Source organism: Sceloporus occidentalis, unplaced genomic scaffold (assembly GCF_023333645.1).
Source record: "Sceloporus occidentalis isolate IW3139 unplaced genomic scaffold, rSceOcc1.0.p SCAF_7, whole genome shotgun sequence".
Taxonomy (NCBI): domain Eukaryota; kingdom Metazoa; phylum Chordata; class Lepidosauria; order Squamata; family Phrynosomatidae; genus Sceloporus; species Sceloporus occidentalis.
This window is the reverse complement of record NW_028316987.1, coordinates 37386176-37411201: the sequence shown is the minus strand read 5'-3', so window position 1 is coordinate 37411201 and position 25026 is coordinate 37386176. Positions and strand designations below refer to the sequence as shown.

Below are 25026 nucleotides of genomic sequence, written 5' to 3'. Positions count from 1 at the left end.
AAAGTAAGAAATGTACCTAAATCATTTGTATCCAAACAGAAATGAATCACCATCATTTCCTCCTTGGAAATTAAGTACTGTTTCATTCTTATTCCTACATTTTGTGTGTGCACATTTGGTCATTTTCAGAGGTTCTGAACTTCCTGGACATCCTCCCTCTGATTCTGAAGAAGTGGATTAATATCCACAAAAGCACATTTGAAAATAGATGGGTTAGTTTCAAAGGTGCTGCTAAATTCATGTTTCCCCCCACCTCTACAGTATGTTGAAGCAAATGAACACAGATGTCTGTTTCAAAAGAAGAGTAGTTTATGGTATCAATGTGAAGTCGAAGGCTTTCATGGCCGGCATCCATGGTTTTTTGTGGGTTTTTCAGGCAATATGGCCATGTCAGGAAGAAAATTTTCTAGAACATGGCCACATAACCCAAAAAACCCACAAAAAATCATGGTATCAATGTTTATAATATCACCTTGGTATACAGTGTGTCCTTTTATGTTTTGTGTCCCATGGGGTATCATGTACAAGCTGTACATTTTTAATAACACCTTAGAAATACAACCAAACATTATTTTACAGCTTACTGCATAGTTCAGGTAGCAACGTCCTTAAATTATTCTCCATGTACCGTATTTATGTATGAGTATATTTGCGCATTTATGAGTTTTCTTAGGCAATAATATGGTATTTAAAAAATGGAGGTGAGGAAGAGGTTATTTTTGTCAATGTTATCATTGTAGTACCATTCCTAATTTCCTTATTTTCATGTCAAACATCAGGTTATGTTAAAATATCTAGCCAGAAATAGCATAGGGTTTTTAATAGCTTTTTAAAAACATTAAAATACATTTGTTGTTCTGGGTAGAGATGTCTTCACATCTCTAGTACTGGGTTAGGTGCACATGGGACTTTAGCACACCAGCCTGCTGTCCCATCATAATCATGCAAGTTGAAGAATGGAAGCATACTAGTTTGGAATAATTTCTTATCATACTTTCCCCCATGATAGTGCTTTGGTGATCCATGGTTGGATGATCTGTTTCTCATACTGCCAATGCCCTCCTTCTAGAAGGAAATGGGGGGAACAAGTGATCATGGCTGCCAACCACCTTCCAAAGCCAACTGCTGTGTGAGTGTGCACACAGCATCCAGCTTCAGGAAGGTGTTGGTTGCTGCAGTTGCTCTGAGGTGCAGGGGGAAAGGCAGACAGGAGCAGAATCACACCAACTCACACCATGTGATTGCCTTAGAAATGGAACTGCAGTGGAAGGGACCTATCGCATGAAGGCAGTGATGAAACAGGAGCAAAATTGAGAGCATATTGATGTGTTGCTTATGAATGGAATGGTGCATTACAGTAATGAGTGGAACGCATGGCAGCAGCAGGATGGACATGATACTGTGTGATAAATACCAGCCAAAAGACACTGTTATCCTGTTAGAACTCCACTTTTGTAGCCTTGTGTGATAAATGTGCAGCAGTTTTCTCTTAGTTTCTCCTATTTTAAGAATAAATTGGGAGAAAACCAATGTATGGTACCTTGGTTTTGTGGGAAGAAGACAGAGGTACATGAATGTAAATCCAGTGACCTTGGCAACCTCTCAGGTTGCAGGGGTTACATAGATAGCCTGTTGAACCTTGGGGGGATTTATGCCCCTCTCATATCTCTGCCTAGGCTTGTTGTGCTCCTTGTTTAGTTGGATCTTATCAGTTTCTAAGCAATCTACCAAGTGCCCATCTGGACAATCATTTGTCTGGATTCTAAGGTTTCAGTTAAAGAAAAGGCAAGCCCCCATTCCTTGTACAAGCAGAATTATGATGCAAAATATACAGCTGTTCTGTTTTGCAAGAAACAAGCCTGCCTGACCATAGAGTGTGGTTAGCCAATTGCATTCCACCATTCCAACACCTCATGAAGTTAGGTTCGTTGGTTCATTTAACATGGTTTTCTCTGTAGTAGTGTCTTGACTGTGGAACTCCCTACCCAAGGAAGTTAGGCTGGCTTCACTTTTTAAAGCTTCCGGTGGGTAGCCAAAACAGTGCTGTTCCACATAGCATCCAGTATCTGGAATTGTTATTTTAGCTATTTTAAAACTGGATTCTAGAATTATTTTTAGACTGCTTTTGGGTATTTTTAAGGAGTATTTTAATGTGTGTCAGAAGTAATTTAATTGTATTATTTTAATTGTTTTTATTTGTTCAGCACCTTGGAAGTCCTTGTGGGCTGGGACGTAATACATAAATACTTTAAATAAATAAAAAGGGAAGAATAATTCTCCCACAGAATGGATAGAGATATATCATGGTGATACCCATTAGCTAAGCCCTCTTGTCTCTAAGTATGAGTGTCCATTTTCCTTCTTCAGTGTTACAAGTCATTTGCAAGTCAAGTGTACCTATTGCATTTTCACCATGTTCACCCTTCTCCACTCCTTTGCATCTTATACTCCAGTGTTTACATCTCCCCCCTTTTTCTTCTATCCCTGCATCACCTTGGGACACCTCTCCTCCCTCTCTTGCTTCTTATCTTCACTACCTTTCTCCCAGATCTGCATGCTTTCCTCTTTTGCAACCACTGCCACAGCCCTCTCTTCATCTTGCTTTACTTTATACTCCTTTCTGCCTACACTCTAAAGAAACAGGGGTGCTCAGAATTGTCAGTGCTTCTTTAAACAGTAGGTTGACCATACGTACCATTTTAAACAGGACAGTACTCCTTTTTTGTATTTCCAGATCTTCCTTTCATTTTAACATAAATGTCAATTTTGTCCCGTTTTTAAGAAAAATGCCCTGTTGTGTTACAAAAATGGTTTAAAGATCCCTGTTTGAAATAGTGGTTGTCAACCCACCCAGCCTCGCAAAAAGTGTCATGGAGTGTGAGAAGTTTTGTGATAAGGTATTGGAAGACTGAAATTTGCTGTGTAAGATTACTTCAATGGAGAAATATTCATGGTACGATCATGGTGAAATACAGTCTCCCTCTACATCTACCTAATGTTTTGTATGAGTTGTATTACTGAAGAATAATTGGCCCCATACAGACAGGCCAAAATAAAGCTGCATTGGGTCACTTTGGTGGTAAGCTCTTTAAATTATGCATGCCTCCTAAGAGTCTGGAAGATATGCCAAAGCCACGATCCAGTCCTAAGTACTGGAGCGCAGCTTTGGCACAGCTTCCAAACTCTTATGAGGCATGCATCATTTAAACAGCATACCTCCAAAGTGACCCGAAGCAGCTTTATTTTGTCAGTCTGTATGGCGCCATTGTTAGCTCGCAACCACAAGGTTGCGAGTTCAAGACCAACAAAAGGGCCCAAGCTCAACTCAGGCTTGCATTCTTCCAAGGTCTCTAAAATGAGTACCCAGACTGTTGGGGGCAAATTAGCTTACTTGCTGTTCACCGCTATGATCTTTGGAATAGCGGTATATAAATAAAACAAATTATTATTATTATTATTAGCTTAATATGTTCATGTAACAAAATTTATTATCATCCTATTTTTTCATGAATACAGGATATCATATAATCATGTCCCATTTTTGACATACCAAATGTGCTGTTTTTGTCTCAAGTATGGTCAGCCTATTAAACAGCGGACAGGAGAAGAGATGATTAAAGGTAGTGGGGAGCAGAGGAAGAGCAGTGGTGAGGAGGGAGGGAAGATGAGTTGGAAAGAACTTGGTAATAAGAGTGCTTGGTTTGGTAGAGTCAGGATCATGGTCCAGATATGGCCATGCCATACTTGATTGTTGCCATGCTTGATTGTTGTGTTTGAACAGATGTGTGTAAAACGGATTATGATACCTTGTGGGTGAAGCTGGGAGAAGTAAAGATTGTGTATCAGGCATAATGAGCAGATGTGTGGGGAAGAAGTGTGAGTTGCCAATTACCACAGTTGTTCTTGTGGGAATCCATAGATTGGAACAGGGGTAAAATAAGAAGGGGCCAAACATGAGGGAAGAACATATTTTCAATTGCTGATAAATTGAGTGAAGGCTTTTGTAACAGGTGAATTGTTTGAACTCTAAGTATATTCCTCAGTCCTGAGAACAACTATGTACTATGATCATCTCTGTTTACTGAATAAAGCTTTTCTGAACAGCTGAATGCTTGTGTTCCCGAAGTGAAGTTAGCCTGTGGGTAAAAGCCTGAACTGAAGAGATCAGAACAGGCCATTTCCCCCCAAGAGACTGGTATTCCAGGACATTTCCCAGAAAATAGGGGCTTGGGGCCAAAACAGGTTCCACGAAGTGGTCTCTGTGGAATTTTTCTGGCTTGTTGCATAAGTCTCATCTAGTCCACTTGCAACTGACAAATTTAGAGAGCATGGCTCTCTGGAAAGTTGGTGTGAGGCATTTTCCAAAACACAAATATTATGCCTGGAAAGGGTAGTAGAAAGTGATTGGTGTGGATGATGATGATGATGATGATGATGATGATGATGATGATGATGATGATGATGGGCTCCATTGCAATCCCATTCCACTCTTATACCAGCTATATATTGTAATAAATTATTATTTCCACTAGTGAAAGTACTGTGTAATTCCTACTATTTATTTTTTTTACATTGACCGCCTTCTACAAGTTTGCAGTATAACCCAGTCTTCTACATGTTTGCTGTGTCCTTGGAATTTACTGTCAAGGTAACCTAAAAGCAGTTATAGTGCTTTAATAAAAGTGGGGAGGGCCTCTTCCCCCCATCGGTGTTATCTGCCCCTTCATAATGTATTGCTTCAAAGAAGAGTTTCAAAAGCAATTTTTAATGCAGTTTAGGGAATTTCAGTTATACAGAGAGTGATGGGTGAAAAGAGGATAAAGTCCTCTCAAGATCATGACTTAGGTCTCCATCAGCCCAGTCTCATCCCTGTGCTTTTGAATGAGTCATCATGAATTCAGTAGGTCATATTGAATAGGTATGTATGTGAATTGCATACTAAAGCTGTAATGAACAACTCACAGATTTTACCTCCAGTCACAATTTACCTAGCCTACAGATCATGAGTACTTGTAATCTACAGGAACCAACCCACGATTTCAGTTCATTGATGTAGTAAGTACAATTCATTAATTTCATAGCAGTAAATCCAGGTTTCATTTGAAAAAGAACTACAGCTCACCCTGCATCTCTGAGTTTACCTATATAGTGATCTTGTTTTCAAACTTACATAAAACATGCAATATTAGAGCTGGGCCTGAATACTAGAAAATGCTTTACATTCTTATAATTCCTAACATTCCAAACATAAACATATTGCTGGTCCTTTTGTTTCTCACTCACTTGCAGAGCCTGGCGTTTGCACTGTATTTGGAGACCCCCACTACAACACTTTTGATGGACGGACATTTAACTTTCAGGGAACATGTCAGTACGTTTTGACGAAAGACTGCTCCTCCTCTACCTCACCCTTCCAGGTGCTGGTGAAAAACGATGCCCGGCGGACTCGCTCTTTTTCCTGGACAAAATCTGTAGACCTTGTGCTGGGCAGGAGCACTATCAGCCTCCATCAGCACCTCACTGTGAAGTGGAATGGGACAAGGATATCCCTCCCTTATGAAACACCACATTTTCACATTGACTTGGACGGATATCTGCTGAAAGTGACAACGAAAGCAGGTGGGTTAATGCTGAGTACCTTTCTTACACTCCTGAGTCCACACTAAAGCCACAAGTATAATGCAGAGAATATGGAAGTTTTGTTGTGGGTTTCTGAATGCTGAGAAACTGTTCTTATTTGTTTGATTGATTGCTTTAATTCCATTGCTTCTTTTTCACTATTTAATAGAACACAAGGCACATACCAATTGGAAAAATAAAATATAACAAGAAATTAATAAACAATTAATTTCTTTTTTAATTTTTAATTTTTTAAATTTCTTTTAATTTTTTTTAAAAAAGAAATCCAGTGTAGCAGAAAAATAAAACATCAGAATCAGATCAAAGTTAATAACAAGAATAATAAAACAGAAAGGCTAATAAAAACCTCACCTAAATGGAATTATCTTCACCAAGCAGTGAGAACAACAAAGTGGAGGGCGAGAGGAATCTCCCACATAATTGAATTCCACAACCTAGATTCACATCCTGAACAATCTATTATTGCCTTGTTTTGGGATGCCATAAAGGACCTCTCCATGAAATCTAAAGGTGTGAGCAGAACAATGAAAGGAGGAGGGAGTCTTTTAGGAGACCTGGATCCAACCCAGTTAGGCTTTATAAGTACTAATCAGTACTTGACTGGAAATGTATCTGTAACTAGTGCAGCTGTTCTGGAATGGGGTCATACAATCTTGTTCTGTGAACAAGATGCCTCTGCATTTTGGTCTAGATGAAAAGTCTATTATAATTCTTAAAAAGTAATCCCCTGCAGATCAGAGTGCAGAAGTTCAATCTTGATGTAACCAAGATGGGTCTCATGCTGTTTAGCTCTTAAACTTTTGTCAAAACGAGCAATGTCCTGGTCAATATTTTACCAGTACTTAAGTATTTCCATACTTCCAAAACTTGCTAATACATTCGTACTTATACAATATTTATTTCCATTCCTAGAATTTCCACTTAAAAAGCTTCAAATAGGCAACATGTTAAAATCAAAAGTCAATAAAACACATATTAAAACACTATAATATAATACTGGAACAGATTTTTAAGTACCTTGTGCCTGAATAGCTCTAGTAAAAACCACATCCAGTTACAATGTTCAGCCACACTTCCAAAAAATTCCATGCTCATGCATGGGTAATTCTCTAGAGGAAAGGAGTTCCACAAGACTGTGTGGTTTCTTGTTTATAAAAAGTGTGAACAAAACCAACTAATGGAGAAAGCAACCATCAGTCCTGCACAGCTTAGAAACTGCCAAGTTGAACTCCACTAAATCTTTATTGTGTGGCCCAAGGGTACAATGAATTTTCTCCTTTGATGCTTGTCTTGCATTGTCAGGAACATGGCAGGCAAGGTGGACCACTAAATATAGAGGCCAATTTCAATATATGTGAAGTTTGGATCATTCAGGGCTTCATCATGAAGACCAGTAAAATCTATACCTAATCTTGAAGAGGAAATTTCCTTGCCAACTTTAATCTGAAATAAATCAGAAGACCAAACAAACAAACAAAGTGGACTATCTGGACAAATGCCTTTTCTCATTGTTAGGCTAAAGGGGAGGATCCAAATAGGGCTAAAAATGCACCTAAACAAACCACCATGAGAGTCCTAAAACTGGTTTGTTTTCTTCGTGCCCAAATGAGGAAGAAATTGCAAAACATTTCCTGAGTTCACCCCCCCCCCCCTTTTTTTTTTTAACATGAAGGGTGTTCACCCATAATGAACCGGACAAGTTTGTATTTTATGACTCTCAATATAAGGGCTTGTTTGAAGCCAATAAGGAAGATTTTCATTTCCCGTCAACCAAAACCTGAGTTGAATTACTAAAAAGGATGTAATGAATTTTTGCTTGACCCCCTTCCTCCTGGTAACAAATCGTATTAGCATTCATATGCTAAAAACACAAGGTGAAGGGATGGGTGGGTGGGGTATTGTTCCCCAGATAACAGACACAAATTATGCAGGATTGGTTGTTTTGGAAGGTTTTCAGTATCTGCCAAATGGAGTTTGAGTCTTATAAAATGGCAGAAATATTTGTAAGATCATTGCCACAGTCTTGAATATTGTCTGAAGGATCCCATGGTTTCTCAGAATAGAGTTTGAAAACCACTGATCTACACCATGGTTGTAACACAAGCAGAGATTGGGAATAAGTGAGCACTGTGCCAGAAATGCTTGTAAAACAAGAAATAAGTTTAGTAAAACATATCCAAACCAAACAAATGTAATAAAAGAAAACAAATCCAACAGGCTTTAGCAGGCTCACCAGCCAACGTGTCCTGCATAAAAATCCCCTGCTGAACCAAAATCTGGTGTGATGTTAGACCCCAAGTGTGAAAGAAAAGCTGTTTGCTGTGCTTCCCTGAAGTGTAGTAGTGTTGTATAACATCTGTCTGAGTTCATTTTCTGCCTAGATGGATTGCTTCTGTGTTTGGATTCAGTCTTTTGTGTCCACGTGTATCTTGCATCATTCAAACCTGAAATATGGTTTAATAGTGGAATTGAAAACAGCTGGTAGCTCCTTTAAATAAAACAGGTAAATGAGGGAACACAGGAATCCAAGAGTGCTGAATGTAAAAATATATATATTCGTGATCAAGATATTTGATAATAGGACTTTTTTTAGTTGTTTCTAACAGTCCATTCCATTGGTATCAAATTGAAATGAGTTGGAACTTAAAGCGAATTTCCCACTAGCCAAATGCTTTGAACATCTGCTCATCAACAACGGTTCTAGCCAACATTCCTAGCAGCAGCCTGAAGGGCCTGTTTGTAGGCAGATTTACTAATGAAAAAGAAGGTTGGACATGGCTTACAAGACTCTCCAACTCTGTGATTATGAATACGCCAACCAACAAACTGCCTGCCAGATTGTATAGTTATAAGTGCCCAGACATCAGGTCCTTCCACACCACGCAAGTATGATTTCACACAATACAACTATGGTTCCACTTTATTCCTATGGAATATTGGGGTTTATACCTACATAGTTTGGTAAGGTACTAGAGCTCTCTGGTTGAGAATTTTGAATTCTCATCCTTAAACTGAAAATCCTATGATTCAATGGATGTTTTCAATGCATTTAAAGGGGAATCATGGAGCTAGAATTGTGTAGTGTGAAAGGGCCTTTTTGGGATGACAAAGGAGACTGAATATACTTACTCTAACACAGTTTATGTACTTCTGAAAAAACAGAACAAGAACATATAAGAAGGGTTATTTTTTAAAAGAGAGGGGAGGATGAAGTAAGGCATTCCGTTTGAACCTCTGGTATATTTTATAGTACACCACCGTAACTGAAATATTCCTCATTGCCCATTTGTAAACTAATTATTGATTTTTGTTCCACACACTACAGAAATCTTAGGAATGGCAAAAGGACTCATATAGTTATGTTGACTCATATATTGTGGCCATTGCCAGTGGTTCTCACTCCCCACCCCCGTGTAAGGATATTATTTTCCCTGTATGATGGGGTATGCTAATGACCTGACCACTTTAAGGGCTAATATGTTCACCTGTATGTTCATTTCCATCAGTGTTGGAAATCTTCTATCATGTCCTCCACTGGTTGCATGTGAAAGGAAAAGCTTTTCCAGTTGTCACACTGACACATTAGTCCTATTCAGGCTTTCATTTGAACACCTGACTATTAGTTATAGCCAGAGGGATAGGGTTGTATATGCTGGCTCCATCTCTGATGTCCACCTGTCTGACTTGCATGCTGTGAGCAGGTGTGTGTCTGGGAAGCAGTGCTGTGAAGGCTGGCCTCATCCCCTACAATTGTGCCTACCCCTTCAGACCCTGACCACCTTGATGTGACTGGGGAGGGCTGAAGGGATGTTATATTCATCTGAGTATGAGGATGATGCTCTCTGTGGATGACAGCTTGGCTTTATCAGGGTTCCTGATCACAAGGTCTGTTCTACTCAAGTTGAAGTGAATGTAAGCAGCCCAGGGAGGTTGGGGACTAATGGAGTGGAGTAGTGGTGGCCAGACACAGCGATGTAGGGTTCGAGGCCAGTTTGCCTGGAGCCATTCCATCTACAAACATATATCTTCACATGTCCAGGCAAAAGCTTGAACTGATTTTTTTGTGGGATACCTTCCCAGAAAAGCTATTTGACCTCTCCCCATTTAAATGTGTTTCATCAACTGGTTAAACCATAGTTGTTCCATGAGGAACCCTTCGAGGCAGGCTGATAGTTGTTGACCTTCACAGATGTGACAGTAGGGAAAAGCCTAAATTTTTGAGTTTTCGTTTACTTTGTTTGATGTTTTAATGGCTTGTTTTATTTTTTTTAAAAAGGTTAGCTGCTTTGGATTCCTTAGAGAAAAGTTAGACAATCTTCACAAAATGATAAATGAAATGATAAATGAATAAATAATCCATCACCCCCACTTTCCCCCTGTACTCAGGTCACTTTTATCACAGATGTAGCAAACACTCACCTAGCAATCCTGATAGAGAAAAGCTCTTAGGGAGCACACATGCAGGAGGAGAACAGCAAGTTGGAAAAGGTTTATGGAAAAGGCCAGCCTTGCCTCATCGTTTCTAAAAAGCACACTCCAAGAACTTTTTAGATAAATGTCAGAGATCCAGGTTCCTAAGCTTGTGTCCCTGCTGCCCCTAATCTACCAGACAAGAGAATGATGTGAAGTATAGTCATCCTCACTAGAGACCTATTTCAGAGTGTCTCCTTCTGAGCTAAGAGCTCATACACCTGCTCCATTGTCCCCTGAAAAATAGAGCCTCAGCTCTGGGTTCATTCATCAGTTACAAGACTAAAATTTTTGTGGCTGTCTGTAGAATGCACACAAGAGAAGCATTATTCATAAACTCTAATTAAAAGCATCTTGAATGTCTCTCTTCACCGCCAGCTGAATTATGAAATTCCACCGAATTCCTGAGAACCAACGTGGGATGATTTAAATTAAGTAAAATATTATTTTTCTTGTTATTCCATTTGGCTCTTCTCTTAGTTCAGTAAAATACAACAAACATTGTTGCCTTTGTTTTGGCAAAGATAGGATAAATATGGCATATAATGGTTGATTCAATAACATGTAATTACAGCATTCTACAACCTAGATCATTTCCCCATTAACAATGGGATAGGCTCATATTCTTCATGCTGAATGCCTGTGTGACATTCTGATCCTGAGGGTGGTGACACAAACCTACAATGGCAACAGCAGTGGCATTACAACTCACAGTGACTCTAAAGCATCATTGTCAAAAAGTTGCATTTGTTTCACAGGATCAAATATGAGACACTTATCTACTGGTTAAACTGTGAAAACAATCATATGAAGCTATTTTGTGCTGAGTGAAACTGCTGGTCTATCTAGGGCAGTACTGGGTGTTCTTACTAACAATGGTTTTGCAATTTATACCATGTTCTTTCCCAGTCCTACTGGGATTCTGGAGATATCAAAGATTGAATCTGTCCCTAGGGCTAGGTGATATAAATATAAGAATGAATGAAAACTGGCATTTTTATATATATGCAAAATGGAATATATTGAGAGTTTGTTTGTTTGTTTGTTTTAAAAGTCAAATATTGGAGAAAACATTGTTGTATTCAACCACAACTAGGCCTAGAATTTTGAGTGCTTAATTTTTTAATGTCTGGATGATCAACCATGTTGATGAGGAACTAGCACTGGCAAGTCTTTCCTGAAGGGCTGGTACCACATGGCTGTTCCATGATGGGAATAACTGTACCTATTTGTTTGGTGCAAATCTACAAGAATATCACTTTAGTTGGATTTTGAAATTTTTTACACAAATTCACTTTTTTATCTGTTGCAAAGAACATGAGGTTTTAAAAAACAAATGTGGTGGAATGAGGCATTGGCAGATTATCCCAGGACTATCTAGGACATTGTGCAAGGCAAAGCATGATTCTTATCACTAAACTGTTCCAGTAAAAGTAGTTTACATTTGCTGCAGTGTTGCCACAACTTGGCCTTAGAAAGAAAAGCAATATCAGCATGTAACGTTATTCTAAATGGCAATAGTAAGCAATCATTTGAGTCCTTAACTGAAAGTGATGCAGTGTGCTTTTAGCTGCCCCTGTTGCAAATCTTGCATGCATTAGATATCTTTATGGTACTATTATTTATTAAAATATTTATATTAAGTATCGTTCCTACTATGTGTGCATGTAACATCTGGATAATCTAAATGTCAACAACTGTAAACTACAATACAGCTTTACATATATGTCGTATTTTTTAAAATTCAATAAACTTTATAAATAATAAAACAAACTCATATGTAAGTATTACCTCAAAGTGTTTTCAATATAGCAGCATATTTTGTATTGAACCAGAACATCTGTCCCAGTATTGTCTATTCAGATTAATTGCTTTTCTAGTGTCTTAGGCAGACGTCTTTACCAGATCTTTTTAAAAAGAGACATGGACAGATAAGTATGGCATTTGGACTTTCTGCCTTTATCATGCATACTGTGCGCCCTTTCTTAACTGAAGTATTAACAAAATATATAAAGAAAAGGAATAGCAAATTGTAATGCCATCGTAATTAAAACAAGTTACAACCAAATTCACAGTCAGACTGACAAATACTTCTAACACTGATAACATGGAAGTATATGTAAAAAGGTGCAAAAAATAAACAATTAGAGATATGCCTTCTAAATATTAATACTGAGCAGTGCAGATAACACTGCAGTGATGGCAATACTGACTTTTCTGTGTAGAAGGATTCCACAAAACCTGACCAGTTATGAAAAAAGCTTTCCCTTTAACAACTACAGATAGCATCTGTCCCAGGTAATAAGCACAGCTAGGAAAAGTTACTTTTTTGGAGTATTGTTCCCAGGATTCTCAAAACAGCATGGCCAGTGGCTCTGCAAAGCCATATAGGGAGATAACACCTTCAGATAGCTGGAGTTAAAGTTAATATTATGTAAATATTAATATCATTGTATATACTAATGTATAAGCCTAGAAATTTAGGTCAAAAAACTGACCCAAAAAACCTGAGTCGACTTGCCCTCGATTTATACATGAGGTTGGCTTATAGTCGAGTATATACAGTATTTATATCCTGCTGCCTAAGGCCACAGCCTCAGGTATCTCCTCACTTGACACATCCCTTAGAAGAGAGCACAAATATGTATGTATGATGTGTAAAAAAAAATGCCCACATCTTTCCTACTATGTGTGCATTAATTTCTATATTAGTGTCACATCAAGTGTTCTCACTTTCTGTCTGTGTGGCAAAAAAAAAAAAGTTGCAACTATCTGAACTAAAGAAACAACTTGCTTCCCTTTAGCTATTTCATTGTTCTCTCCAATGTCAGTCTTTACAAAATCAGTCAACAGCCAAAGGAACAGTAGACCTCTTTAAAGTTATTTTAACTCCTTTTGTTTGTGCAATCAAGATGGCAAAAGGCTATCACCGTCTTTCAGTTCATCTTTATTTGTCAAGTAGTGTGTGTTTAATCTATGTTAAGAGTTGTGGGAACAGAATCCAGGGTATAGCAGTCACTTCTGCTTAATGGACTAGAAGAGCGTGAGGGTTGTGAATGCCCCTTATTTCTCAGTTGTCCCTCATTCTGGGCCAAGACTGTGGGAAGATTTTTATCCACATGGCAACTGATCCAGTATCCATCTGTTTAGTCTTTTTGCAAGATGCTGGAATGTCACCCTCAGCATTTTTTTCAGTATTTCTGTGGACAGAAAAGTGCAGAACAATTGACAATAGCTCACAGCATGCAAATATGGTGTATACCAAATTCAGTATATCAGAGTGTACAACTCGATTAACTCTCTTTTTATTTTTTAAAAAGTGTATTGAGAAAATCTTATAAAGCAATAAAAGAATGTTTTTTTCCCTGTATGTCTCCATATGAGACAGTTGTTGTTTTGGCTTCAAATTTGACCTATTATATTCCGATTCCCATCCAAAGGAATGGAGAACACATCCATTCTGAGGGTGGGTTGGGGGAGGCACAAAAAAATTACGTCCAAAAACATTCAACTGCCAAGAACTATGCTTAAAGTCTTATTCCATAGAATAAACCTCTTTATTGTACTTCTGAGTGGTTGTTAGTTAAATGGATAAAAATTTCCATACATGAAGAAAATAAAGTACATTGTATATTGTGCAGTTGGGGGGGGGGGGATGAAAATATCACATTTTATAACCTTGCCTAATAACGTACTATTTGAAACACTTCATTGTCCAAAAAGAGACTTAGAAAGAGAAGCATGTGTGTGTGCGTGTGTATGCTTCTTAGAGTACACACGCACACATATGACAGCTTCTTAGAATTTAAGCTATTTTCCATTGATGCTTAGCTGTTGCATGACATTGCACATTGAGTTTGGAAAAATGGGTCTTGATTGAGTGGAATTGGTCTTTTAGAACTGGGAATTGTTTCTTAGCACTTAAACCTGACTGAAAAATCAGGATCGTACTGGCCACGTTGTCTGGAAGATTCTGGAGAGTTGTAGTAACAAACAGCAATTTTTCTAAGCTCTGATAAAAAAAAAAAGCTCCTTCTTCAAGAGTCAATTGAAGTTGACTTCTGTGTGGACAAGATTTCAGTTGCTATATGTGTGGATTATTAGTTGTCATCTTCCCAAAATGTTTTATAAAAGAATTCATGAGGTATACATTGATGCAATAGGATCTAAGTGGCTTTTGTACAATGTAGATTTTTAGATGTATGTTTCCTAGACTGGGAAAAGCAGGAAGATGAAGATGATGGTGATGATAATGGTGATGATGATTTCCAACCAGCACTTTTAATTTGACCTTGATTTTAAATGGTGGAGATTCTAACTTTGTCCCTAACTGTATCAGAATCTTTGATGAATGTGTCTCTCTGGACTTTTACTTCCCCTGGAAACAGTTTGAACAAGAGTGGGTTAGAATATTCTAATGTGGGATTTGGTGTTTCTGACACAGAGCTGAAAATAGCTTCTTACTGGCCACTGATGGCTAATGTATGTCATGTGTCTGCTTGTCTGTCAGTCCCTTAGTACATCCTTCTGATGGTTCAGTTCCTTTTAGCACTTTTTAGGTAAATCCTTTCAGCACATGCAATCTCTTGCATCCTACAGCCTGATCATCATGTTTCACAGAATAAGATGGTAGAACAATGAAGCAGTAGTACTGACTACAGTATGTCACAGTGAAGATAGGGTGCAACACCTCTGAATGTCCTCCTACAATCAAAGCTTCCTGAACCTAGGAAACCAGCATAGTCAACTAGAAGCCTTTCCTTCAATGTGCTTTTAGAAAGTACAATTATTTTTCCAAGCTTGTGTAAGTAGGTATCATGCAAGGTCCTCTTCAATTTGCCTGACAATGTAACAGCTTAGTTTGCATGTCATTTTGTCACTCAGGCACAGTTCTGTCCATTCCTAAAATGGCCAATCACTGGCCCACAGGAGGTGGAATCTCCTAGCTGAATGCTGAATGTGCTAATGCCATTTCTGGATTTGCTGCCTCCTCCGGACTCCCTTTCCAACAACTTGCAAAACCATGTAAATACGCTGGCAGCTCTCCACAGTGCCAGTTTATAATAGCATCTTGGCCACTTCTATTTGCACACTGTTTTCTAGCTGACGCCATTTACTTCCAGTCTGAGGTGGCAGTCTATCCTACCACAGCATTCTGTTGTAAATCCAGTCTGAGGTATTGCTATAAATAATTCACACATTGCAGAAGTTGAGATTCTGACTAGGTGACCATTAAAATGAGCAGAGGAATGCAGCCTACTCTAAGCAGCACTTGAAAGCTAGAAGTCATAAATACTGAGATTCAGCTACCCACTTTTTTGCTTTCTACCTCATCTATTATATTGAGGAGAGGCTTGGACGCAATTAGCTATAAACAACCTGTTGATTGTAACTACTTTCTTTCCCCAATACCAAAGGTAACTGCATTAAAATTCTACCTTACGAAACAGTAATTTCACTCCTTTTGAAATGTAGCTAACTTCTAGTAATTTTTGCAGTTATAGTACTGTGATCTGAAATGGTGGATAGAGAATATCATATAATTCAAGTGGTAATTCATGTGTTTCATACTCTTGTTGGGAGAATTGAGGTGACAGATGTGGGAATAGCATATTTTGTATTACAGCCCATTGGCTTGCAGCATTCTGCTGCTTTCTAAAAGAAAAGTAATTAAAAGGTAACTATTGAGTTACTTTTGATAACTGACTAAGCTAAAAAGCTCTTTATCGTTTACTTTAAAATTATAGTGATAATAGTAACCAACTTCTTGGGAACTGTAGCCAATTGCTCATTAATAATAATAATAATAATAATAATAATAAGTTTTATTTTTATCTCACCTCTCCCATCAGATCGAGGCGGGTTACAACAGTAATACATAAATACATACATAAATAAATACATAATCCTCTTATCCCCATTCTTAAAACTAAACCACATAATTATATAACAACAACATTGTAAAATACAGATAAAATCATTTAAAAATAATCATAACTGGAGAGAGATACCTTGAGGCAGACACTGAGCAATCCATATTAGTGGGACTGGGACAGACAGTCAAGGAAGGCCTGTCAGAAGAGATCCGTCTTGACAGCCTTTTTGAAGCCGTCAAGATTGGATGTGTTGGATCTCTTCCGACAGGCCATTCTATAATTTAGGAGTGGCAGATGAATAACTTTTCAACTTCTACAGCGCCATATAAATAAAGCATAATCATCATCATCATCATCATCATCATCATCATCTGTTGGATTCATAGTTTGGTGATAGAGGAAATGATTTGCTGGCTTAATGCCAGTTCAGTTCCTGGCATTTCCATTTAAAAGGAGATTGTGTGTTAGGACAGTGAAGGCCATGTCCCTATGGACTGAGAACGGTGGTGGTAATCATGTATTCCTCTAGATGTTTTTGAACTGCAGATCCTAGCAACCTTGGAGATAATAATAATAATAATAATAATAATAATAATAATAATATAAAATTTATTTATATCCTGCCCCTTTGAGGTCAATCGGGGCGGCTAACAGTAATAAAATACAATACATCATACATCATATTCCTCTCCCCCTCTTAAAAAGTTATTAAATCAATTATAATTAAAACCAACAAATTAAAACAACATCAACACATACACATTATAACAAAACAAAACAAGACAAAGCAGTAAACTGCAGTAGCATTCTACTTAGATTTCCAGGGAGGACCTTGGGGACTCTCATGAGAAGAGGGTTCCTGAGGCCGGGATTATCTATCCAGGAAAGGCCTGCCAGAAGAGAGCCATCTTGACAGCCTTTTAAAAGCTGTCTAAAGATGTCAGTTGATGGATCTTGTCTGGCAGGTCGTTCCATAATCTGGGAGCGACAACAGAAAAAGCCCTCTGGGAGGTAACCGAAAGCCTAGATCTTTGAGGCTGCAGCAAATTCCTCCCAGAGGACCGGAGTGTGTGGGGAGGAGTATAGCCAAATATAGCTGAGGAATGTCTGACGTTGCAGCCCATTAATATTTGGAGGGCAGAAGGATTTTTTCTGTTATCAACTGGAGTTTCCAGCACTGGGCTAGATGAGTCAATAATCTGAGTCAACACATACAGTAACAAACCTAACATGTTAATCATATGTATGCTGCTGAAGATGAACTCTCTCTATTCTCAATTTCTTTCTTTCTTTAGGACTGGAAATCTCTTGGGATGGAGACAGTTTTGTTGAAGTCATGGCTGCACCACATCTTAAGGGCAGGCTTTGTGGTCTTTGTGGCAACTACAACGGGCACAAGAGAGATGACCTGATCGGAGGGGATGGGAACTTTAAGTTTGATGTGGATGATTTTGCCGAGTCCTGGCGTGTGGAGTCAAATGAATTCTGTACTCGTCCTCCAAGGAAACAATTTCCTGAACTGTGCCAAGGAACAGTGAGGGTAAAACTCCGTGCCCATCGGGAATGCCAGAAACTCAAAGCATGGGACTTTCAGACTTGCCACTCCACTGTGGATTATACAGTGTTTTATCGGTAAGTGCAAACTTTTGATGAAATAGGAACAAAATTAACAAAAATTGTGGCCTGGAATGATGCTGGGAATCCTCTAGTAACTAAGAGGAGGAAAAACAGGGTTATATGTGGTTTGTTTACACCCTGCTCTTCAACGGAAAATGCTGCAATACAATCTTTCATACAATCAATAAAACAAGACAGTTCCTCGCTGTCTGTAGGCTTACAGTCTAAAACATGATGCAAGAGTTGAAAGGGATGGGGAAGGAAGAGGAAAAGAGCATCTCAGTCATAACTCCCTAAAGTTCAATAGTATTCTTTATAATGATCTGGAAATAGTTCAGGAAGTAGAGGAACCCAATGCCGTGAAGATTCAGCAGAACTTCTGGAATGGTTGCTATGCAAAAGAGTGGGAATGCAAGTCAACAGTGGGTTCAGATATATGTTGCTAGCAATTGTTTAGAAATGTTGCTGAGCTATGTTGGGCTATACTTGGTACGGGTGGCCTTTCAATAAATCCATATGGATTTACTAGCCAGGAACTAGTTTTGATACTTTGCCTTCTCATAATGCAACAAGCAATCTGGGAAACAGTTGTCTTCTTACCTACCGCTAAGCAGCAATGAATTTATATTATACTAAGTCAGCTCATTACAATATAACATAATTAATAAGAGGTTAATAGTGAAATGGCTAGTATTGTCAAGGGAGATAATCAATACACTCTACTGAAGTTAAAGAAACAAAACTAGATGCCAAAGGAAATATGCATGAGAAAGAAGATTTAGCAGCATTCTAAAACTCATAATGGTCATTTCGCTCTCCAATACTCTTGGTTTAGTTTGTGAAAACATTTAAACTGAATATAATTCAGTGCCTGGGAACCCATTAAATGTTTTACAATAGATTTTCTTTTCAAAAAAATAATTTGTGAAATGACATGTTGCTCTCCATGTTGATAACAGAAAAAGAGGAAGATAATGGTCATCTGTGGTGAAGGTTTTTGAATGGGAAATGCTTTCAAGTGATACTAAAAGATGTATAGTATTTTCAATACATGTAACCTAGTTGAAGCCATGTAACTCACCAGAGGTGACCAGAAAAGTTGCTGTTTAGAAACAGAGTTGGAAGCCTTCATATTCAAGATGAAGCTATATTACTTTTAATTTGAAAACTAATTCATTATTAATTTTAGCAGTTGGTTAAAATTATTTTGTTACCTTAATCAGTAGTTGACACATTAGTGATTCATCACCTTTCTGTTAAAAAAAAAAAATCAATTAAAATTACTAAATATAGCCCAAACAGGGAGGAAACCGTAAATTATCATCAATAGCCCCAAATTTGAGTAATGCAGAAAGTCCATTGTTGTTCAAACTATTAACATAACTGGAATTAAAGCAAAAAAATGAAGACAATTTAAACGCTTATTAAAAATGATAAGAAATCATGGGTAACAAGATAGTTTTAACTAATTCAATTGCAATGCTGTTTAGAAATGCTGTTTGTAGGATGATAATCTTTTGCGTTTTAGGATCACTTAAAACTGTTTGTTTTAATGTGAGTAACTTCATTCGCTAATTTTCCTATAAGTATCTAGTAGGGCAGCAAAGGGAAAATTAAGCTTGGGTTCATGAAAGCCAACTGTGGAGAAGCCAGGGGGCATTTTTTATACTTGTGCTCCCCTGGCCATCACTTCTGGCTTCTTTCTGGACAGATTTTCTGCTGCTTGGAGGGCAGCATTGTTTGGGAGATGTAGTGGGGTTGGGGTTGGAGCAAATCTGCTGTGTTTTGTGTTTTCATGCAGTTCAGATCTATTTTGAGATGCAAAGTCATCTGGATTATTTTTAAAATTTTGGTGGTGGTGGGCCTTCAGGGCTGCAGACTGGTACCTTGCAGACCATACTTTTCTTGCCCCTGATGTAATCAATAATAAATGTTAACATACTTCTTCTGTTTTTCCTGTCTTTTCCTGTTAACCATTTCACAGTAAACATGTTTTGTTTTAAGCTGAATTTGGCTGACCTAAAAGATCAGCATGTATTTGTTTCAGATTGCAATGGTGGGTTGGAAGTAATAACTGCCTCACAATATATACAGCTGCTATGTCTGCCATGGTTGCAGTCATGGTGCAGTAGCATTTTCTGAAGTAAATGGAATAGCAAGAGGCAGATGAGCATCCCTAAGGATGCATTGAGCTCACCAGGAGTAGCAGAAAATTAGAGCTTCCCAAGTCCAGTTGGACTAAGTATTCAGCATCATTTATGTATTCTTCATGCTTTATATCCTTATTGCATGCTATGTTGAGATAGCTAATGGAAATACAAATTCCATGAAAAGTGTGATGTATAAGTAACATTCATTATTGCTCTGTTAGAGACTTTAAAACATTGTTAGAATCTGTAGGCATTTTATGTCTGAAAGGCTTTTTCCCAGATGAAGCCCTCTCTAAGGCTTGCTACATACATACTAACAACAATATGGGAACTGGTTTTGCAAACAGTTTCAAACATTTGAATAATGTTTTTAATGTTTTATAATAGGTGATACCCCAATAATCTAGGTCCTTCCCATGCACCTGAGAATTTTAGGGGATGAAAGGATCAGACTCGCTCATTGGCTGAATTAATATTCACCAGGCATGTCATTGCCTTATGGGATTGCACCGCAGAGATATAATAGCTTCCAATGAAGGAGACCTAGGATATTGTGCTTGAGTACAATATGATTAAGTGTTGTATGATAGTAATAGTAATACTACAATTTATTATTACACTGGACCTAAAGCTTTTGAAAACATACATTTGGAAAAAGTAGAACGGGTTTCATGTGACATTCATAGTATGTTAAGTTCCTCTGTGATGTTAGATCAAGAGAGAACATTAGAAACAGGTATCAAAGGAAGATCTGTTCCTCATATATCAGCAATAGCTCAATTTTACTTCCGCCATTTTTCACAGGTAAGTGATGAAAACTGAAAATGCAGACCAGACACTGAGAAATCAGGTTTTATTTCATCAAACACTGCATCTGCTCTTTTTATTTTGTATCTGGGATTTCCTCTTATTTCCTCTTTTAAAGTTTCTTGTGATTAAAGTAGTGCTGTAAACTCCTTGACACTGAGGGGAAATGATTTATATCTTGGCAGCCACAGGGTACAAAACATCACAGTAAAATGATGTGCAAAGGTTACTGTAGCTAGTTTTATCATTTCACATTTCACATTGCATCTTGCCTGGGATAAAAAAAACCTTTTTAAAACACAAAAACAAAAAGAGAGTTTATGTCTTCTGAAAATGAGAATGTATATGTCAGAGGACACTCATTCTGGCTGCATTTCTGTGACTTTAAGAAGAGCCTTGATGGATCAGACCAAAGATCCATTTCAGCCAGTATCCTGTTTCCAGTAGTTGCCAATAAGATGCTTCTGGAAACATCCAGAATCAGCACATGGTGGCACTAGCCCCTCCTGCCATTTGTCCGTGGCTCCTGATACCTAAACAGTTTGAACCTAGAGATTCCATTAGCTGTCATCTCTAATAGTTTTTGTAGATCCTTCTCCGTGTACTGGTTCCAAATTCAGTCACGCTTAGAGAATATCTGTTTAATTCAGATGGAAAATTAGTCATAATTAGCTCAAGTACTGTTGATCACAAGTCTGAATCCATTTCTATGAACTTCTCTTAATCACTTTTGAAATTGTTGAAGCTGTAGGTCAACATATCTTGTGACAGAAAATTTCATAAATTTCACTATCAATGATGCATTATGTCAAGATGCACTTTGTTTTGTCTATCCTATATCTTTGTTGTTTGTTATTATTTGCTGTCAAGTTGACTTTGACTTATGGCGGCAACCCAATGAATGAGAGACCTCCTTATCTCTGCCCTGCTCAGGCCTTTTCAAACAGGGCCATGGTTTCATTGATGGAATCAATCCACCTGTAATGTGGTCTTCCTCCTTACCTACTGCCACTTTACCAGTCATCATATTTTCAGTGAATCATATCTCATGATAGATCCAAGTACAACAGTCTGTGTTTAGTCATCTTTGCATTTAGTGAGAATTCAGGCTATGTTTGTTTTAAAATCCATTTCAATGGGTTCATCATACAGTTTCATCAGTCCTCAGGGGAATTGCAATTGTATTTTCTTTTTTAAAAATTATTATTATTTTTAACAAAGCAATATATATAAACATTTATGCAATGCAACTGATCATGTTGTGATACAAATTTAATCTTGCACACAATTGAAACATATTATTTCCTTCAATTCCTTCCCTATCAGCATTGCCTCTATTTTGGGTTTTTTAAACTTTTTCTTTCTTTTCCTTACATCCCTCAATCCAAATTGCAGCTATATTTTCAATGTAAAGACAGGCAGTCCTTGGGCCACTGAAACATTAAAATGTTGAGTTTAATTACAAATTTGCAAAGTTTTTTTAGAATCTTTAAACTCGATATGTAAATTGAATGGGACATAATTAATGACAAATGGACACAAACTTCATTAAAACAATTATCTTCCTCTCTACTGATCCTGCACCATAGGCATGGTGGTACATGTTCTTAAACACAGCTAAGGTGAGCATGTTAGTTTTGCATTTGGGTTGACTTGGCAAGTGAAGTGGGGAGAGTAGTTCTGACATTGCCCCTTACATGTGGATTACTTACTATTGCAAGAAAAGACAAGTGAGCGGATTTGAACTTGATTCACAGGATACACTTTGAAGAAAAGGAAAAAAAAAACCTGATGTTTCAATAGAAAATGTTTATGTTTGGTTTTTCTCTCTTTCTACTACTTTCTACTACTTTTTTCTTTTCCTAGAATTATTGTCTTTTCCAGTGGGTCATGCTTTCTCATGATGTGGACAAAGTATGACAGCCTCAGTTTGATCATCTCGCTTTCAAGGGTGATTTCATGCTTGATCTGTTCAAGGACCCATTTGTTTGTCTTTTTGGCTCTGTGTAGAATCCTCCATTACCACATCTCAAATTGATTTTCTTCTTGCCCGCTTTGCCCACTGTCCAGCTTTCACATCCATACATCATGATGGGGAATACAGTGGCTTGTAGGAGTCTAACTTTAATGTTCGGTTGTATATCTTTACTCTTTAGATCCTTCTTTGGTTCTTTCATAACTGCCCTTCTCATTCTTGGTGTTCTTCTGATCTCTTGACTGCAATCTCTGTTCTGATTGAGATTTGATCGAAGATATCAATTTTCCAATTTTCTCATTGTTTGGGTTGGATTTATGTAGATCCTCTGTGATCATTATTTTGTTTCCTTTATGTTCAGCAGTAAGCCTCCCTTTGCATTTTCTTCTTTAATAATGGCTCTAAGTCAGTGATGTTTTCTGCTACGGTGTTATCTGTATATCTTAGATTGTTGATGTTCCTTCCTCCTATCTGCTCTTCTTTGTATGATAGACCTGCTCTTCGTCTGATATTTTATGCATACAAATTGAACAAATCAGATGATAAAATGCAGCCTTGCCTGACCCCTTTGCCAAACTTTTTTCAATATTCTGTTCTAACAATAGCCTCTTGTCCTATGTACAGATTGTCCTAAGTACAGGATAAAGATTATAAAGTGTTTTTATTATTTAAAAATACTCTTCGTATTGTTATTCCATTCTGTCTTTGATCTAAATGCCTTAGAAGAATAGATCTGCAATATTATTGGCATAGAAATTACCAGTCTCATAGATGTTGTGAAACTGAAGGCTATAGTGTAGAAAAAAGGGGAGAGTATCATTTTTCTCTTCATGTTGCTCCTTAGATAAACAATTCTTCCATGGAGTTCACACAGGATGAACAAAGACTCACAACATAGATAGAATTGTTGGCAGAATTATCTTCTTTCCACTCAGTTGCTTTAGGTTTGAAACCTGTGCAGAAACATTTTAGAGTTAAGCCATTTTTCTGTCCAGATCATCAACACTCACTTAATTTTCACTGGTGTGCTTTTTAAGGGGTCTACATTTGATAAATATATGAGAAATATAACTATGAAAGAACAGTATAAATTAGGGAATGTTCATCTCAGACACCAAAAAAGGCAATCAAGCATGCATTTCAAACATCTTTATGACAGATTGTTAACAATTACATTTCTGTGATGACATCTTAATTTTAGTTTTAAGATCATTTTCTTGTGTTATACTTTATTTCATATTTAGGAATCCAAAACATACAGCAAAGCCACTATTTATAGTTAATTTTTATGTGTGCTTTTGTGTGTCTTGTTTTGAATGTCAAAATAATGGGCACATTTTTTGAAAAATGTTGAAGAGATAATGGAACTATGAATATAAAAGGTAGACCTTTCAGTTTGTTTGCAAAATATAATTATTGATTCATAACATCACCTATGATTTTAAACTCTCCTTTAACTTCTAATCACAGGTTTACTGAGTAACAATGCCTGTAGCATGAAATTAAATGTAAGACCATGATTCCTGTCTTACATGGTGCATATAAAGCCAGCATGGAGGCTGAAATTTTTACATTTTTTAAATGAGAAAGCTAACATCCAACATACTCTCATCCTTTGTTATGGTAAAAGACACTTGCATTGGATGATCTTATGATGTAGTTCCAGAAGACACTGAAACAACTTTTGATACTGGTGTCTCTGATTTTATACATTCAGAGAGTACAATAATGCCATTGGCCAAGGCTTCAAAATTAGGCTACAGGGCCTATATATCTGGGTATTTCAGACCCTTATTCCCTACCATAGCTCCTTTTTTACTACAGAAAACTGTAAATTGGGTGACCCACTAAAATGACGAAAGGGGCTGTAGCTGGTAGAAAAAATTGATTGCCTTCTAGGTGCAATTGCCTTCTCTGTTGAATGTGACAATTGTGTGTGTGTACATGTGTGCGTGCAATGGGCTAGGGTTTGATCCTGGGACCCCTCATGGATACCAATGTCCGTCTATGCTCAAGTCCCATTATATACAGTGGCTTGGGAAAATGCCATCCCTTATATAAAATGGCAAAATCAAGGTTTGCTTTGGGGAATTTATGTATTTTAAAAATATTTTTGAGCTGTGAATGGTTGAATCCATGGATAAGGAAACCGCGGATACAGAGGATCTGTTGTACACACATACACATACTGAAATAAAACATCTTAAATCTCAAAGAGCTAATTATAGTAAATTCTGAGGATTGGTACATGTGACAAGAAACATTTTTGTATGTTATTAACTGTAGCCAGAATTTAGTGCACTGAATCTGAAGCTGTTGAATGATGAGGCAAATGGAGAGAGAGAGAGGGAGGATGAAGGTTAAGTAAGTGTAGAAGGTTAGAGTAGGTAAGAATGATGAAGATGTAGTGTGAGAAATGTGGAATGAGATAGTAAAGGTAAAAGTAGTGGGTAGCTGATTTAAAGATGAGATAAGGTGTGAGGTGAGAGAA

General features: G+C 37.6%; 1 protein-coding gene across 1 annotated transcript in view; it reads left to right on the top strand.

Moving 5' to 3' along the window:
* BMPER (BMP binding endothelial regulator) overlaps positions 1–25026 on the top strand; it is a 231281-nt gene that overhangs the window by 143099 nt on the left and 63156 nt on the right. Inside the window, exons 12-13 of the mRNA XM_089532445.1 lie at positions 5290–5619; positions 17282–17618. Of these exons, the coding sequence (XP_089388571.1) occupies positions 5290–5619; positions 17282–17618 (667 nt within the window). The remainder of the gene's footprint in view (positions 1–5289; positions 5620–17281; positions 17619–25026) is intronic.